Here is a 20,925-nt window from a genome sequence, read left to right as displayed (position 1 = left end):
GTTCTGTGCTTTTATAAAAATTTGCTCACTAACTGATGTCAATACAGCTAGATTTGTTTATTTTAGTTACTTTCACATCTTAATGACTTATGGCTTATTATTATGGGGTTAGGTTACCGATGTCGAAACTATTTTCATCCTGCAGAAGAGGGCTATTCGTGCAATCTATAATTTAAAACGTAGGGAACCTCTGAGAGATAAATTAAATAAAATTAATATACTTACCTTTCCCTCGCAATTTATTTATGAAAATATTATGTTTGTATACAAAAGTACTTCTAATTTATTTGCGATCTTTGTTTTAAAATAAGTGTTGTTTGATGATTTGCTACTTTAAAAGAGTACCGAGAGTTTATTATGCCGACTTTTTCTCTCAGCCTGGACCGTTTGTTTTCTTTAGGAGTAGGGATGTCTACTAATTCAAATTTAATGACGTGTAATAAGTGATCTGTATCTTATATTTCATAATAACGATATTTTATTTTTTTATTTTACTTGCCTAATAAAGTAATTCGTAAAAAAAACAGACCTGTAAACGTTGATACTATGACTCTGGATATCTGTATGTAGATTGTATACGAGACAGTATTTGAGAAGTCCTTCATTACCGCGCTGCATGTCTGATGCGGTCCCTGTGCAACTATTGTGTATTCAGCACTTTTAAAATCCTGATTTACAAAAGCTTTTGTATTTGTACTTTAAGGATCTTAATACATTGCTTTCTTAAATCACAATAAAGGGACCTATTATATTATATTTCCTACACCAAAGTGATGAAATATATTATGCCTATTGGTATATACGTATGTAAAAAATGTGTGCGTGTACTAGTGTACACACGTAAGAAGTGAAACTTCTTTATGACCTTATTTTTAGAAAAATGATCTATTATATGCAACTTTACCGAAATTGGTTAAATAAAGTTAAATTAGATAAGATAGATAAGTTTAACAAAAGGCTAATTATTTCATTTTACCTTATTACTACTAAAATTATTACACAATTCCATTAATTGTAATAGTATTATTACTATCAATGGTATCGTTATTATATATTTTTGTTATTAATGGCGTCGAATCTCTTCGAAGAAACCGTGGTAGGGACAAGGAAAAGATGGCGCGTAATGGAATAAAGTGACGGTATTTTTTCCCAATAAAGAAGTTTCACTTCAAAAATATTTATAAACAATTAAACTGGTTAACATTTAAAATACGAACACTTAATGTAACAAATGTAAATGTGTATACTTCATTGTAGTTGGTTTGCGTTGTGTGCCAAGATATACGACAGCTTAATTGTATATTCAGATATACCAGTAACATCAAGATATGTGAGATGATAAATATCTACGGATGTGACGTCACTGCGCGCTGAGCACCAGACAAATTTACTGCTTTGTACATTTATACGACACGGCACCGATACGATATAATACTACGCTTTATTTTATTCCATAAAATATTAAATAATTTAATAAATTGCAGTATTTGTGTTTATATCAAAGAGGGTAAAAGCCTTTTCCAAGCCCATTTATTAGTTATCTATTCTTTGCCATCTTGATATGATATCAACACTTAATTGTAAGTGTTTTGATATTTACATTTTTCACTTTTGACTTCATTGACTTGAGTTGTCTTTTATGTGAATTTTGTTTCTCGTTTGTCTTTGCCCTACTCTCTACTCTGTGAACTTTACTAAGCGATTTATTGTTTATGAAACTAAATAAAGTCTAACTTACTTTACATACAAAACTACTTTTATTTTTTAACACATATAAAACTACTTTTTCCATTAAATCTTAACAATAACAAATCTAATAGTGAACTGGGTTAATCATGCCAATTTTTAAAATGACAAATTTCTTTATAAGTGTTCTCACCATTTACTAGGGTAAAATTGTATAAAATCCTTTCTTGGTAATTTTCTGAAGAACATGTTCCAAATTGTAAAGAATACTGTTAACAATACATACTTCTCATGAAATTTATTTACCACCCACCTGAATGGCTGGTATTCTACCCGAGTAGTCCTCTTTACATTTTTTTTGGTTTTGCTATGCTTGCTACAGCTCGCGAGTTCTCAAGTATTTGAAACGAAAGCGCACTTACTCAAAGGCCGGCATCTACTAACATAGGTATCCATGTGCTGTGATAGCTGTCTTATCCAATCCTGGTGGATTTGCCCCCTTATCATTTATAAAAACCGTGGCTTATAAAGACGTTCACCGGTTATTTTTACTGTTAACAAAATGTCGTATAGTTTAAAGAGCCTTAATACTCGTGTTTTGAACATATTCGCGAGAGTGGAATCGGAGGCATTTTGCTATTTCGATTTAGCGTGACGTCACAGTGTCGACGTGCCTTCTTACACTTTTCAGATAAAATATGTATTTTATGCTATCGAAGGAATTTTAATGTTTATAAGGTTAAAATATATATGTTTTACTTTTCTTGGTATTTAAGGAACTTGATAATCGATTTTGGTTTCCTTCCGTAGATTATTTGATTTAAAACGCTTTTTTTTAATATTTTTAGTAACGTTTCAAAGTGAAGTAATACTCTACTTTCCAGAAATGCCAAGTAACGTAAACAGGTTTCAGGTTCCGTAAACCAAGGGCTATTATTAATAATAACAAAAGTATTAAAATTACTTTAGCTACTTTACATTAAAATTAATAATCATAACAATCAAATAAGTATACAGTATTTACAATTCTCTTAACTCCATAGAAATAATTAATATGTTAAAAAAGAAAATTAGAACAAATTTAAAAAGTTTGGCCCCTGTACAGTTTAACGCTGGCAGCATTTCTTCACTGTATTGCGATACTTATTCGTTGAGGAGGGGGGGTCGCCTATACTATCTACCATCTACCAACTTAAATCTTTAATTAGCGCCAGTGCACTTGAATCCCATGGCCCAAAAGATTCTACTCCAAAGTGAACAAAATCGAAGTTGGAGGTAAGACTCATATTTGAGCCGTTTATTTCTGCTCTGTGGCTACCCCTCTGTGGCAGTTTTTTTTTGTGAACGTGTCCAAACGTTCAAATACATCTATATTTCATCATCTAATTTTTTATAAAGACATCCCCTTTTTTGGCAAAGACCTCCTCCAAATCCCGTTATTTCTGACTGCAATGTACCACTCTCTGCCACCACCAGCTTTTCCTTAATCTGTTCTATCCAAAATGTGTTGCGTTTATTGTAAGTTTTTTACTACCCCGAAGAATTCCACTTAAGTATATTTATTTTTATTGTGACATATGCTATCTTAGTTAATCTTCTTTATTATCTATTCTTTATTTTATAAATTATTTTCTTCCCGATGATACATCGATCTATCGATCTTTGAGCTTACACTTTTGTATACGCTTTAGTTGATGCCCAAGGGCTTTTAAACAAATTGCTAATAGGTTATAACTTTTTAATTTTTGACAAATTTTATCAATTACTATATATATATTGCTTCTTACTAATTCACCAGCTTAATAAACTTCGGTATTTGGTATTTGACTTCCTATAACATTGACTGATAGAAATTGTCACGTCTAATATTTATGAAATATAATTAAAAACCTTCAAATTCGATTCTGAAGGAATACCACTGTTTTATGTGACATTTATTTAAATCTTATCCAGTAGACGTTTTAGTAAAAAAGTGATATTAACATGAATATAGTTATTAAAAAGAAGGATATTATTATATTTATATAATATATGTTCCCCGCTGTTTCACTTATTTGCATTACTGTATTTTTGAATGTGATGGTTTTTTATCTTCTACGAGTAACTTAAAAAAAATTAATTCAAGTGATTAATAGTAAATACTTTCGATTTTGGAATATTAGTAATATTTCCCATTTTTGCTAAATTCTATATTCATACTCCACCTGCAGTAGTGTAATCTAAAACACCTAAAAGAGTTTCCCGATTGAACTATCCACATATATAACAACACGAGATATGTAGAATGCAAACCAATATTTCCTAAAGTTAGCTTATGCACAATATACATACACTATAACAACATATTTATAATATAAATATATATATTTTTTAACAATCATTTATAATAAATGTAAATACGTTTCATTAGATATTCAGTTTAACAGTTAGTAAATTATCATTTGCATACATTTAATTAATGTTCAAAATACATGCATTCAACCGAAAACTAAAATAATTACTTACTACATAATTATTACTTTAATTAATGTTTTACAGAATACGTATGACGGTAAAGTTAAATTTTTTATATTTTTTGTTTTTATCCCTATAATTGAGGTTTGGTTTCAATGATTATTTGTCATTAATTAAAGTAATTTAATGAATACAAAATATAATTAATAAGTAAATTATATTTATATTGCTATACTACTTAAGCTTATGTTTGATATTTTTTCTAAACTTCGCAGTGTTGGTCGGGTAAGTAACTGGGGGGGGGGGGGGGTCGGGGCTACTGTGATAACAACACCGAACAAATATGTCTGCACATGCTTTTAGACTTTCCGTCGTACAGGCATCCAGGTACGAACTAGAGCAGAAACAAACGTGGCGGTGACAAAAACTGTTTTACCCAAGTTAATGACACATCCCGAACACAAAATGTACCTGGAGAATCTAAGCGAGCGGCTAGTTCAGAACTTCAAGAAGGAAATAATAAGATACCGTTTTGTAGCCTGAGTCACCAGGTATTTTGACGACCCCATGAAATATAGTAGAAGAGATATAAGTCAAAAAAATAGTACCAGCTCTTTCCACTTGACCGTATTCAACAGAAAGAGTTAACAACCAGTCACTTTTATGAGCGGCTTAATCCGTTGTTGGTGCAAAGAGATGTGGGGTCTCTTAGTATCTTTTACCGCATTTACTATGGAAAGTGTTCAGAGTTGTTCACATAAAAGTCTACAGCTGTGCAGAATGCATGATGTATTTAATGTGCAGATGCAGAATACGAAATTCCCCCCGTACCACGACCGTAATTCTACAAATGACCAGCAGTTTTTGTTGAGCACCACTACTATGTGAAACCAGCTACCCACTAAAGTATTTCCGAATTAATGAGACTTAGATTCCTTTAAGAAAAAAGCGTAACAGTTTTTAAAAGGTCGGCAACGCACTTTCGATCTTTCTGGCTATGTGAGTGGCCGTAAGCGACGGTATCACTTTACATTAGATGAACCTCCTACCCGTTTTTCTCTGTTGTATAAAAAATGAAGCTTTTTTCCATTACCTTTAATGCTGTCTTATCAAATAATGTTCTCTGAGTAATCAAAATGAATAATTGAAACAAGATACATACTTCTGCTTTCGGTGAAACATGTTCAAGCATTAGTGTTGAGCGTCTCATATTAGAAGATGTCAACAAATCTTAGTAAAATAAATGTATTTAATATTATCAAATTAATACAAAGAAAGAAGTGCCTTCATTATGATAGCTGTACTAGGCGTGTTTGGGATCGAAATGAACTTTATTTTTAAACCACAATTAGTAGGTATTAGTAATATTAAACCATTATGTAATAACTATACAAATTAATAAACCAATTAAAATACGAAAAATAATTCGAGAAACGTAGATGCGATAAAGGTGTGGTTAGCATCCATCCCATGCGTGAGTTTGCCTTCTAGTGTCAACTTTCAAAGGAGCTGTCATGATCCTCTTGTTAATCTGAGTTCCAGAACTTATAGGTCACACTTCAATAACAGACCGCGCAAGGTTGGTGGCTGTGGGGTCTAGGGAATCCGGTCATTGGCTAAATGCTTATAGTCTCCAAACACCCTGGTCCCTTTTGGACCCTGAATCACTTCGAATTGCCATCAGCCTCCGCCCATATGTACTCCACATAAGTGTCCCTGAGGCTTTGAAGTAAGCAGTCACCATGGACTCCAGTGCCAAAAGAGTGGAGATCATTTTTATCGCCAGGCCACTCTTAACGACATTAAACATCTCTTGCCTCCGTCAATGTTCCAGCCATTTTGGAGCCAACGGGCATTACTAGAGACGGTGACAATCTACCGGATGGGATGTCGTTAATCCCTTGGAAGATGGGACGGGCTTTGGTATGGGATGCTACTTGTGTGTACACGTTAGCCTCGTCTCACCTCGCTCGGACAAGCAATAAAGTTGAGGCGGCCTCAAACCAGGTGGAAAATAAGAAACGGCTCAAATATAAGAGTTTTTCCTCCAACTTCAATTTTGTTCCCTTTGGAGTAGAGAATCTTGAGCCGTGGGGTTCAAGTGCACAGGCGCTAATTAAAGAGTTATGTTGGCGCCTGGTAGATATTACCGGTAACCCCAGAGCTGGTGCTTTCCTTGCTTAACGAATAAGTATCGCAATACAGCTAGGAAATGCTGCTAGTGATAAAGGAACACTGCCACAGGGACCAAACTTTTTAGATTTGTTTTAATTTTCTTTTTATTAATTTTTAATTATTTCTATTATTACTACGTAAGGTAAGAAAATTTTAAGTACTGTATATTTATTTGCTTGTTATGTTTAGTTACAATAGTTTATGTTACCAAATCAATATTATACATTTAATTTCTATAGGAAATAGTACATATATACGTAAGCGAGAAGGCAGTAGTTATGAATACAAGAGAACAGTAACTTCATTGTCACATAATAGTTACCATTAACAAGTAGGAAGCCTTCTTCGTACTAGCTCATAGTAAAGGGTAATTTTGTATGATAATATAATAATAAATTTAATACACATGTACGTCAACGTCGTAAGGTTAAAAATATTCTGAAAGAATACACAGAGATGACTACTCGGTTCTCTTGTCTTATGTTCATAAATACATTGTGAATATAAAATGCTTGGGCTAGATGCAAATAAACCTGCTGCTTGAATCCTGTTTATTTAAATAGTTTCAAAATAGTACTTACAAGCTCTTAGTTTGAAAGCTTTCACGTAGTTCACTCTACACCTACGTAACTGCTACGAAATACGCGCTACGGGCCAGCGGCTACGGAATAGCAACCGCGTTACAACGCGTAGCATCGCCTCACATAGTTATGCTCAAAATAATGTTAACTTTGTATTTTCTGAAGTAACTTGAACACAATATTATGCAATAAAGTTTTTGCTATATTTGCAAGCTATAAAATAAAGGCAATTTGTAGTAGAAAAAATTGGAAGTCGAGTAAAATAGAGTATTTATCATTTATATAAAGTATGTTTAAATATATCAAGTATAACTGATACAATTATCACATTTCTACTACATTAATATTCACATTTTACAATTAAAATGTATGTACAATTATTATCGGAAAAAACATCTTTATTTGTATATACAAAAACGATTTGTGTGTTCCCTGATTGATCGTAAGAGTTCTAAAAATTTAATGTCATAATAATGCCTATGGCATATGGCATAAATATGAAATTATTATTATTAAAATGTGTGATTATTACTTGACGTAATACAATACATTGATTTTACGTCAAGTAATAATCACACATCACCAAACGTATATGTAGTATATTTATATATTACCGAATGATAAGATGAATCATTATTTCTCACTAACTTGCGTGACGATTGCGCAAGAATAAACTTAAATAAGTGAATAAAGATAAGTGTGATTGCTCAAAGCCCATGTACTAATACTTTTATGTTGAGATATTGCGAGCGTCGTAAGTAACACACGCAACGTTTCATTCCGGCCCGAGTCGTGTCTGCTTAAAATTTTATACGTATTAATAAATAAGCAACATTTGCCGGAACCCGAGTGAAGTACAGAGAGTTACATAATGTTATTATATGTGTTTGTATATTCCAATTTCGTTGAAAAGATTGTACAATAACTACTTAATTAAGCACAACTAATATGCTTTACATAAAACTATATGTGTGATTCTTAAATAAATACTTATAAGTATTAGACATAGAATATAGGTGTTAAAAAAGTAATTTAAGCGTCATTCATTCTTCTACTATATAATGTGTTAAACGTGTTAATCTGATTAAGTGTAATTTAACTTTATGATGAGTCATAATTCGTTTTCAAAGTTGGTGCGTGGAAGAGATCACTCGAAAGTGATAAGGCCACCAGTTGTCCTCCTTTTCATTTAATTATGTCAATTGTATTATATTTGTGCAGCAAAGTGTTAGGAAATAAATAGATATTCTATAGTTTATGCAAAAATTATTTTTAATTGGGTTATATTTTATCCGACTACAACAAAGGATGCTTGAATTTTAAAGTATATTGAAGAAAACCCCGTTACCTGCAGTTATGATAATATAAATCTACGATTGCCAGAAAGTCTTGAAGCTTCTATCTTCACAAGTGTACCTGTATTACATAACGCATAACGCGAGATCCTACGATGAATACGTAATTAGGAAATGTGTTAATATTTACGTGGTTCACACAAACGCACAACCCAAAATTGTGATTATAGTTTGTATATTTGTCATTAGGCAGCATTTACTATTATGTAAGTTGCCCTTAGATTTGCATATTTAAAGTGTTAATTTGATGTTATAGTTGGATATCAAATTATGTTTAATTTACCCGAGTACTGAACATTGGCCATCTGTTGTAAAGCACTCAGAACGTCCATAATCTTGTAATTAAATACAAGTCTTTTAACTTCTACATCTATAGAAATGAGCTATTTTTCCGAATTGTTAAAATTTTTGTGCTTAACTAAAAAATAATATTGTCATGGTTTTGTTTATTAATAAATTCGATTATATATTTATGTGAAGATATTTTATATATTGGACGGAACATGAGTCTACATTCATATGTTTTGTAATCAATAAACGAAACAGCTGAAGGAGCACGATTTATCTTAAATTTGCTAATAGCAACTACGTAAACCTTTTTAAATTAGGGTTGCCTGGAAGAAATCACTTGTTAGCGATACATATGTTTTGTTTCATACATACACACACACATATATATATATATATATGAATTTGTATATTAAGGTAACTAAGTGTAAATCAATAAATTATTAAATACCTTTCTTACATGTACATTATACTTTGTACTTGTGTTTTTGTATTAAGTGTTTTTAATTGTACATAGTCTTTTAATAATTGAAAGTGACTTTGTTAGAAAATCTCCGCCTGAGTTGTCTGTAACAAACTGCTCTGAGCCGACTCTTAATATAAAATGTCATTTTTTTAATATTGCCACCTGTTTTGTGGTATTAGTAAAAGTGTTTGAGATGAAATCGAAATTAGCTATAGATTTAACATCTTTGACAGCCAGTCTATGTGTTAATTGACCGCCTGTTGCTTTGTGTAATGATTCGGAATGCAATCTGTATTATGTTAAACTGTAACTGCTAGTGACAGTATGAATTAATTGCTAGAAGGGCAATTGACGTTAATATAATATATTCAATTTAGATGTTTCTCTCAAACGCTAGACAATGTTTTGTTATTACATAAGAAATAATGCTTTAATGATATTGTTACGAGCTAGGAAATCGGTAGAATACGCCATAGATCTCTTTTAAGGGTTTTTTTTTAATAAATTAAAAAGGAATTTGTTTACACTAAAAACACGTAAATTACGCGCATAAATAAACTAATTATGACACACAAAACACATTATCTATTTATTTATTTATTTATTTATTGTTGTATAAGTGTTCTTAATATAAAGGTAGTTGATGTGGTGGAAACACAAACTGTGCACAGTTTTTCTATCCACCAGGACGTCGAACATAATTAAATCATTAACACACATATATATATACTAAGGCCAGTGACATATAAACTGTAAATTTATAACAATCAAAGCATTCAAACGATTTAAAATTGCACGTAAAACGTCATAAACACATCTAAACACTGACGCGCATAGATAGCCGATGCAAGAAACCTGTTCTTGTCGAGAATTCTCATTCACATACAGGATGAGTTCCTATATTCGAATATATATATATATATTTTAATGACGTATATGGCATAATTTATGTTATGCATAATTTATAATTGTTTGACTTATGTAGTATTTTTTAAATTTAAATTTAATATTGTTTCTTGTTATATTCGTAAGAAGTGTAGCTGGTATCGAGTTTATTAAATTTGGAATAATGTAATCTAATGTTTTTTTCCCATATAAATTATTGTATTTGGGTAATAGAAATTCGTTTTTTAATTTTCTACGTGTTGAGTAGTGATAGTGAGTTTTAATTGTTTTGAGGTAATTTTCTGTAAAGTAGTTTTCATTTAATAATCCTAGTTGTACTTTCTCGTGTATAGGTATAATTTTGAAAAATGCAAATAGCTTTCTGTAGTCCGCTTTATATTGTGATTTTAATTTTAAGGGAGCAATTGTTTTTAAAATACGTATTTGTATTGCAAATATTTGATTTAGATAAGTTTTGCATGTTCTCCCATAGCTTGTAAGTCCATATGTTATAATGGATTCGGCTAGTGCTTTGTATAATAGTAGCAGAGTTTTAAGTGGTATTTTATTTTTTATTAAAGTGAATTTGGCAAGTATCGCTCTTAGCCTATCACAGACAGAATTAATGTGCATTTTCCAGGACATTCGGTCATCTATTGTAAGCCCCAGGTACTTATGGTTATGAACTAATTCTAAGGCGTTGCAGTTGCAGCTATTGGGGTACAAGTTATAAGAATGTGCACATGTGTGGTTGTGTAAGATTAAGATGGGTGTACGTGAATTTAGATTGTGACTGGATCGGATATGCATGAACTTTGTTTTGTTAGGATTTAGTACAAGTCCTACGTCGTGGGACCATTTAGCCAATGTATCGAAATCAGATTGTAGCTTTGTTTCTGCTTCTTGGATGTTAGGCCCTGCAGCTACTAGGCATGTATCATCTGCAAATTGGAATATCTGACAATACTTTATTATGTTAGGTAATGTGTTAACATAGGTAAGGTAGTGTAAAGGCCCAATGACTGAGCCCTGAGCCGTACCTTCTGTAATAGATATTGGAAAACTTTCTTCGTTGCACACTTTAACACGATAAGTTCTGTCTTGCAGATAGTTTTCACACCACTTGAGTAGGTTTCCTCGTACTCCGCAGTCATTTAAGTTCTGCAGGATTACGCTGTGCTTTAATGTGTCGAATGCCTTACTGTAGTCAATAAACACTACTAGAACATGATCTTTTTTATTTAAATGTTTATAAATGTGGTCTGTGAATGCGGATAGCAATTGTGTGGTATTTTTATTTGGTTGGAATCCATATTGTTTGTTAGAAAGAATATTGTGTTTTTTATAATAATTTTGAATTTGTCCACATATGTATTTTTCTATTATTTTGTTAATTGTTGGCAATATAGTTATTGGACGATAATTATTATAGATTTTTTTGCTACCATTTTTGTATATTGGTCGAACTATGCCTGTTTTTAGTAAGTTAGGATATTTCCCAGTATAAATGCTCGTATTAATAAGGTTAGCTATGACTACGTTGATTTTATTACATAATGTTTTAATATCCATAGCTCGTATTTTATCTGCACCTGGAGACTTTCTGTCGTTTAATGATTTAATTATCTTTGCAACTGATTTAGGGTCTGCTGACTGAAATCTCATACTAGTATTTTCTGTATGCTGGTAGGAGCTTTTATCTAACAGTAGATTTACACAGTTGGTTGCTATATTACTAATACTATTGTGGAAGGAAGTTGCAAAATTATTTGCAATATCTTTACATGTAATATTTTGGTTTGCAAATGCGTTTTGTATAGCTACGTCCATGGATGTTTTAATTTTTCCTGTTAGTTGGTTTAATATGTCCCATAGATTTTTTAGATTATTTTTATTAGCTTCTATATTGATTCTAATTGTTTTATTTTTAGTTTTATTTATTAATTTATTGACATAATTTCTGGTTTTATTATATTTTTGTTTGAGTATTAAGTTGTTTGGATCTTTTATATATTGAGTAAAAAGTTTATCTCTGTACTGACATCCTTTAATAATTCTATTATTAATCCAATGGTTACTATTTCGAAGAGAGTTAGATTTAAGTTTAACTGTACATTCAGATTTTTTATATGCTTGTGTTAAGTTATTTTGTATGAAGTTATATATACCAATAGGACACTTCATTTCTAATGTCGGCTTCCAATCAATTTGCTCTAGAAGGATCGTTAATTTATTATTGTCAATTAATGTTTTATATGTTGGAACATCCTGTGACTGTGTTTTAGTGCAAGCAAGCACGATCGCTCGATGGTCCGCTAGTTTTGTGCCAACCGTTGCCGTGTATAGGTCGTGTGTTTGGGATCGAGCGTATATGTGGTCTATGCATGATTTTGTAATGGTTCCTTTGTATAGTTCCGCCCTAGTGTAAGTTGTGATCCCACACATAAGGCCTAAACTGTGTAATGTGTTGCAATATTTATGTTTTATAGGAATGTCTAGCTTTAGATTAATATTAACGTCTCCCAATAGATACAAATCAATATTTTTCTGACAGTTGTTCTTAATAATATTATGAAGTTCGTCAATAAACAGGTTCTTGCTTAGGCTAGGTGGGCGGTAAATAGCACAAATTTGAGCAGTGTATTTTGTCTGAGTTGTGATGGTAAAAAGTATATTCTCGAAATGTTGGCTTTTTACAATTTTCATATTAAATTTATGTTTCTTTTTTACATATACTACGATACCTCCACCTTTCCTACCGTTTCTGAGTGCCGAAAACATATGGTATCCATCTAAATTATACAGACAACTGATTTTATCAGAAATGTTTACTTCTGTAAGCACAATAACGTCAACAGCGCCAGCCGCATAAATACATTGCTCAAGACTATCAAAGTATTTTATGATTGACCTTATGTTTATGTGTACACACAATAGATTTAAATGTCTACTGGGAATTTTACTCACAAAATCACTTATGTTTATACAGTCTTCTAATTCACAAATATCACTAGTTAAACTATCCATCTTAATAATAATAATTTATATGCATTTAAATTGGTCAGTTAATTGGCATTCTGTCTTTTTTTTAGCACTTGTATATCCAACACTGATCTAAGGTTTTGTATTTTAGTGTTTTCATCCTTTCTTGCACGCACCATACCGTTTTTAAACCATACGTATTTATATCCTTGTTTATTCTTTAATTCCTGTTTGGCTTCCCATAAAACGCTTTTGTTGTGTTTAGTCATTGCTTCCCTGATGAATACTATTTTGTTATTGTTGGGTTCATAGGGGCAAACATCGGCCACCATAGTTTTAATGGTTTTTGCAGCTTTAATCCACTTTTCTTGGGTTGCTTTATCATTAAGTTTTACTTGTATAATGCCCGGTTGGTCGTTTTTACCTTGGTATCGCATTGTGTTACGGATACTGTCGAAGGGCTGTTTAAGTTTTAATGCTACATTTTCAACTAATTTTCTCACATTCTCTTCACTCGCAGGGGGGACGTTTGCTATTTCTATAAAATTAGAAAGTTTCTCCTGTTCCATCTCATGGAAACGCTGCTCCAATGCACCTACCCTCAATTCCAGATTGTTGTTTTTGTGTATTAGTTCCGTGTTTTTTCTTTCTAAAACTTTTATGGTGTTTTTAAAAGCATCAATACAACCTAATACTTCGTCCAGCTTCGTACTGTGAAATTGCAGAGATTGGTTGAATTCGTTTATTTCCTTCTTTATAGTTTTTTCTACTTCCTTTGAAATTGTCTGTATTAGCCCCTTAGTGTCCATAGGTATATCCTCCTCTGCATCCTCTGTTAGATACAAAGAGGAGTTTCGCTTCGGGGATTCTTGTTGACATTCCATACAGGTCCAGTCCAAGCTTGGGGCCGCCTTTAATGCGGTTATCTGTTTGTTGGTAAGACCACTACATCTGGTATTTAGGTGTACCATTTTTTTCACATCGGGCACATTCACATCCAGGCAAAGATTTAGAAAAAGGTTTATTACATTGGTCACACTTAGACATGATTAGATTGTCTTAAAAAGATCGTGTTAGATTATGCGCGTGTCACTCGCACGGCTGCGCTTCGACGACTAATCTAATTACTTTAATTACGCGTACTTCACACAGTCTTTTATTACTTGTCTCCACTATTCGCACTTTATCTCTTCCGGTGTTAATCTCTTGGAATCGCTTAAAAATCCTTTTTCCAGTTCTTACAACTATAAATCTAGATGGTGGAATAGTCGAGAAACATTTCAGGTAACAATATAAAAGTTCTGTCGTGAATTAGTCGTCGTAACTACGAAGGATACTAATTTTGACTATAATGAGGTAAAATTACACAACTCATCTCATGAAAGTGTTTTTTTTTCCTTTAAGAAAAGTGTATATTCTACTCGTTACACACAATTTTCGCACAATTCATTCTAGGTAATAAGTTAACTCAATCCCTGTAAGAAGAATATAAGGCTCCATTGAAATCACCTACGTATAGTTGTGTCAAAAGCGTCAAGGAAACATACCCAGAGTGTAGACTCTATTGATTTTTAACAAAATTAAAAGATCAAACACTCAAGGATATATTATAGCTTCAAATATCGATTTTTTCTTAGAGAGTGTATTATAGAATTGCTTGTAAAATACTCTATACGAAACTCGGAAAAATCATTTGATCAAATACACAATCTGAATTCCTATTTCAAGAAAAGGAAATTAATATTATTCTACAGAAGTCGACCGGTATAACGCCGTGGCAAGTGAAGTACAGCTCTATTATATAGTCATAAGGCTTAAATTCAAATATGATATTCGTATGAGAAATATTAAAGGGACAAAATGTCCTCTGAGTGGAGATAATAGTTTATTTCAATTTGATTTTTTGTTTATCATCTGAATAAATCCAGCTATTAGTAATTTTGCATTTGATTATGTTAAGAAACGAGAAACGTTACATCCATGAGTTTATTAATTGAATCAGCATGTTTTCGTGTTCTGGGGACGATACCTCATGATCTGCATTCAACATAGATTTATTCCGAATCGGGGTAAAAAATATTTCCTTATTAGTAATCCTAATTTTATTTTTTTAATCAGGGCGGTGTTCCATGCTCAATTTATCAAGAAGCAATAAAGGTGTAAATAAATACGCTATCAGCCTGACAGCTATTAGACTGTTCACTCAAGAGTTTCGTACATAAACTCTGTCAGCCTTATTAAATAAGTTAGAACTGTTTTGTTACTATGGTTATCATTATTTTTATAAAAACATCGTAGTCATGGCAACGCACCATGCTTTACACACACTAGCTTCAATTTATTAGAAGCGTTATATTAGAAGGCAGACAATCCTGGGCTATACAAAACAATATTAAAAAATTAAACTAGTATGGGTGCATTGAAAATCAGTGTTGCTGGTGACAGCCACTTAAAGCTGACTTCGTCTCATTTTCTATTGAAAAGATCTGTTTTTGTATTTCTTTTTCTATTCTTGCTTAAATCAAATAATTGTTTTTCATTCAAATTGTGTAACCATAGAGCGTTAATCATATAAATATTTTTAAGATATTGGATAGGTATCGCAATTAATGTTGGAAGTTACGTTGTTGCATGACTTATGCTCCTGCAGCACCACAGCATATGACAATGGACACCATATCTATGAACAGTTAATATACCTAATTCAAAGTTTAATTAATTGACCTTTCCATTTTAATTAATAGATAAGTACATTTTTAACCATAAAATTGAAAAAGGTTATAGATTCATCTAAGGATTACATTATCCACAAATATATAATAAAGATAATATTTTATTATAGTGCGGACAACACTCTTTCCCACAGAAAAAGATTTTGTATTCACAACATTTATTTTATTGATTAATTGATTAACGGTTCTTAAAAAGCAAGTTCTATATTTGTTTGTGACTATCATTCAATTTTTATTCACACAACTAGATATTACATAACAAAAACACTTTGTTCTACTGTTCTATTATTTATAAGTTGTCATTGCTTATAACACACTCACTACTAATTTATTCAAAAGGTATTTCGTTTTTAAAATCTCTAGACTGCGGTAATAGATAATTATATCGACCTTCACGTGACGTCTTCGTTCGAGAGCTCCAACACTCATTTGATTATACCAGCGTCATCCTCTTTGTTAAAATGGATTTTCTGGTTAATTTTAAAGTGTATCGTCAATATTTAAAAGAAACCCGACGCGAAACTGCTAATTTCCTTCCGATAGCAATTTTATTAAATATTTCCTATACAAACATTTACAAACTGGACACTTTTCAAAATTACTGATTCAGCAGTGTCAAATACTTGTACCTACATCAGGCTGACCCTTATCAGGCAAGACATCGACACTTTGCACAGTAATAAATAACACCGGTAAAATGCACCCTATTCCGATGCCTTACGTATCTTATTGTCAAAGCAATACTTAAAAGGAAACACAACCACATTTGAATGTCCAAGTGACAGTTTACACGTAACATAACATTGTTTGTTAGTAAGTTGCAGGTTACAGTTATGTGAATTTATGAAAATAGCCACTTATAAGAATACTAGAAAATCATACGTGATACAAGAATATGCAATATTTGTTCTTTTACATATTGACTACATCCGTAGCCCTACAGTAAGTGATTAGGTTGGTCTGGATTCTCATTCTTGGTGAATCACTATAAAATATATGCATATACAGTTTATGTGTATATAAAGTATTTGTATATGTGACGGAGTGAAGGAATATTGTCGTCTAGCGACAGCCAGGATGGAGGAGAGAAGATAAAATAAGATAGAGCAGACAGGCACCGATTGTTGACAGAGCAACAAACGATAACCCGAACAATGTCTCGAAAGCACGGCATGAATTTTATGAAACAAAAACAGGATCTGCCGATAAATTGTTAAAGATAATGACGTCAGTATGCTGACGTTATAAATTAGTTTGTTGGCATTAGCCATTTAATTTGACATTAAAGTCTAATTTTTAAAGGCTTTTGCTTGGTTTGACAGCTCAATCGAACCGAGGGTCACAAGAACCAGTTCCTGTATTTATAGCAACTCGAATTTGTAATAAACAACATTCATGACATTTCGTGTACTCGTTTCACGACCGAACACGAATCGACCACAGAGTCAAACGGCAGTCATGGGAACAAGTGTCAAAGATTATTTTAATATTTATTGTAATTAAGTTTCTGATATTTAAAATTATGATAAATTACTTTTAATAATAATAATAATGGCTCCATAGTCATTATCTTATCTTATTATTCATTGACCACAGAATAGTCGTTAATTTATAGATCTAGCAACATTGACAAATTAAATAAACCATTCGTATTAACGGTTTTAAACTAATTTGATTTTGATGTTATTAAATGATAATGACAATGGCATCTGACACTACCACCATTGCTTCAACATAAATAATAAACACGATGAGTTACTATAGACTATTATCAAAAAGTTGTTAATTTGTAGATCTATTAACTAGCAATTATAATAAAACTTATACGGTTTCGAACTAATTTGACATTGATATTATTAAATTTTAATGAAAATGGCAACCGATACCAGCGCCATTGCTCCGACATATATATGTCAAAGATTATGTTATAAAATAACACAATGTCTATTGTTTTATTAGAATGTCAACAGCACACAATATTTTAGACATCTGACATTTTGTAAAATGTAAACGTCAATTTGTCAGTAGTGCGTAGAATCGGTCGTTAAGTACTTGAGTGGAGTGGCGCTTGCGCCAGACATGCGCACTGACTATGTTTAAATATTAAGTATGAATCTCGTAGAATCTGTGACATATATATAAATATATTAGTACCTGAAAAGTATTTAAGATCCCGGAGGCATGTCCTGCTGTCTGAGTGGAGCTCACGAACTGTCCTCCGCCAGCAGTCACCGATTCTGCTCAAGAGCTCGCTGGTTATCCTTGGTAGCTTCTTCCTCCTGGCTGGTTTTCTTAGTTTTGTACCACCGTTCCGGAAGTAAGCGTTCCTTTAAGCAGTTTTTACCGTGCAGCACCAATATGTGGAACCAGCTGCCCGCTGAAGTATTACCGAACTAAATTGACTTTCCAATTCCTTCAAGATAAGCGTATTTTTTAAAAAGCAGGGGACGCAACGTTTTTGGGCTGCGGTATCACAGGCGAAATAACATCTGGTGAGCCTCCTGCCCAAACGGGCAGTTTTTTTATGTGAATGTCACATTAAAAAACTGGATATGTTTGCGACAACTTTAAGAAGACTGTTAATTTAAGATTACATGTATGTTAGTCTATAATTATTGTTTGGCGTCTATGGTATAAATAAATAAATATAAATATATTCACGAAATCCATAAGAACATTGAATCCTTGTAGATATAAATTATACAAGTAAGCATCATAGTTACTAATCGACCTAAATGGCTGAGAGATGAATATATGGCGTAAATTGGTAGTCAGAAGGTAGTATAGTAACAATTATAATTCAAACGATAATATTAGTATTAGTCATTTTACAATAATTGTCTCTGGTTAGTTGGAAGGGAAGGCTTTCCTGATGAAATATAATAGGAATGTCCATCTATACTTCAATATTAAAGTTGTTGTTAATACTTCCGATGACAAATATAGTCGGCGAAAATCCTAAAACTTACTGCCGTTAATTACCTATAAATCTCATACACAAATGGGAATACACGTTTGTGTATGTGATTCAAGGGTGACAACTTCAAACAGCATAATGTAATAAACTTTCACATACATTAATTTCTTAACCAAACTAAATAGAAATAATATTAGGCAACCTAAGTTTAATCAAATAAACACCAGATTTGTTAACGTTCAAAGTTCATTCGTATTAAGCACGCCGAGAAGGACCGCAGAGCTTAAACAAAAGGACCTTTACGAAATATACAATTCATATTAATTTCCACACATACCCACGCCTTAAACCTAGTTCTCCTTCGTTTCGCCGCGTCTTAAAGTGATACACGAAATATCACAAACAAACATATTACACTACATATTTGCATAAACATCATACGTACGCGGATATAAAATGTTATACGACTGGAAGTGCCATAAATGCGGTAAAATCGATGAGATCGCGATGTCGTAAAGCTTATTATAACGCTATATACGATGTTATATCGGAATATGAATTTTTATTATGTTATTTTAGCATGAATAAAAAATTGATCGTTTCATTGATTAGATAAGAATTTTGTACTTACTTAAGTGAACATTTTAATTATAGTTTAAATCCCATCTGACACAAATATTCCGAATATACACCGTATATATATATATATTTACAAAAATAAAATCTAAATGCCTTTATATGGTCTTTAGTAAATCTGATAAAACTTTCTGATTCATTCTGAATCAGCCCCAGCAATCATGTATCTCTTCTTCTGCCAATAGCATATATACTACGCCGATTCTTGCTCTTTCGAGAAATCTAAACGAGGCATATCTTTATAAATAGTAAATCATCTTCAATATTTCTTTACCCGTTTTATATTCGGCTTAAGAAAGTTTGACCATATCTCAGCGTTCCGTAAGCGGCTAGGCTGGTAACCCATTCGTCACTATGCCCAACCGTCCTGTTCAATCCTAAAACTATAGCTTATCTATCTCAAAAACGATTTCAATTTTTTGGAGCTATGCTCATAGCTTATGCTCTTGACAAAACTTTATCAAGGATAAAGTTTAAAGAGTTATGACTCTTTAAGGTCTCTGCAGCGAAGCTATGGAATTCAGTTCCCGTCCCTATTCGCTTAGCTACTTCTCTATCTTCCTCTTAATCTCTAAAGTACAATCATTGCATATCCACATAGTATCCCAAACTTTTGTACTGACGTGATCTAAAATTGTCGTAATTCAAGTGCACTTCTTATTTTTCATGTGTCCTTTCTTTAGTTTACTGTTTTGTTCCTGTTTTAGTTTTGTCTAAATAACTATATGTATTATGTATTTTTGCATTTCTTGCTAACCTTATCTAACTTTAAATAGTTTTCCTGCCAGTTGATCTCATTAATTGTATTATATTTCTGTATGCAATGAAGTGTCACATCTAGATAATCTAAATCAAGACATTAAATCAAAAACAATCCGCCGCCAAAAGCAAGCATGCGAATTCCTCTGTCTTTATGGTAATAGAGGGGGCTGGGGAATGGGAGAAGAGAGGGCAGGGAAAGGGGCCAGGGGGTGAACTATCACATTACGTAAATTGGGCGGAAACACAAGAGTATTTTCCGAATATTTTCCCCTACATTGAGAAATCAATGTTTGCGAGAAATGTTATAAGCTTACTGTTTGTGTAAACAGTTGACGTCACGAACGGCTCGATCGTAAATAGTAGGTTATAGTTTAGTTACGACTATCGCTTCTGTTAATCTCACTATGTCATGCGAATAATTCTTATAGTGGAATAATCTTGATGTTGTAAATTAATTAAGTGTGCAAATGGTGTTCTTAAATCTTTACGGCAAGGCAAGCTAGTAGGCAAGAAAATATAATATTTTTTGTTAATGAACAGACTGTATAAGAAATATCTCTTAGGTAGGATTGCAACGAAAAATGTCCAAGCATAGTGTGTTAACTAACTCGAGTATAAATGAATATCTTCTCAGTTCGAAACACATTGAATAAATTAAATCTTTCTAAGAATCTATTTTAATGTTGTTTCGTGTGTGTCATTCTCTATGTGCTGAAAACACACAACAAATGAATCCCTTGGTATCCCTGGTGGGAATAATGCCAGAGGGCGGTTGTGATAACCATGACTTTCCACAATGGTTAACAAATGTATTGCCTTAAACAGTTATTAGTTTAGTTTTTAAATATATTTTGGGGTTGTCTATTAAGAAGACAAGCTACGAATGAAGTCGACTTGAATTCTTTGTCTATCATATATTCTTAGCATAGTCAAGACATTTTCTTTGGTGAGTGTCTTACTTGGAAGATATGACCTCAAACTGTTAAAAAAAGACTACTACTAGAGT

At 32.4% G+C, this 20,925-nt stretch overlaps 1 protein-coding gene across 1 annotated transcript; it reads right to left on the bottom strand.

Annotated features, from left to right (window-relative positions):
* Positions 1 to 11,885: 11,885 nt before the first annotated feature.
* Positions 11,886 to 13,681, bottom strand: LOC123715094. The gene has a single exon (XM_045669915.1). The coding sequence runs from the start codon at positions 13,679 to 13,681 to the stop codon at positions 12,956 to 12,958; it is 726 nt and encodes a 241-aa protein (XP_045525871.1). The 3' UTR covers positions 11,886 to 12,955.
* Positions 13,682 to 20,925: the final 7,244 nt, after the last annotated feature.

Source organism: Pieris brassicae, chromosome 10 (genome assembly GCF_905147105.1).
Source record: "Pieris brassicae chromosome 10, ilPieBrab1.1, whole genome shotgun sequence".
In the NCBI taxonomy this organism is placed as follows: domain Eukaryota; kingdom Metazoa; phylum Arthropoda; class Insecta; order Lepidoptera; family Pieridae; genus Pieris; species Pieris brassicae.
This window is presented reverse-complemented; position numbering and strand designations above follow the sequence as displayed.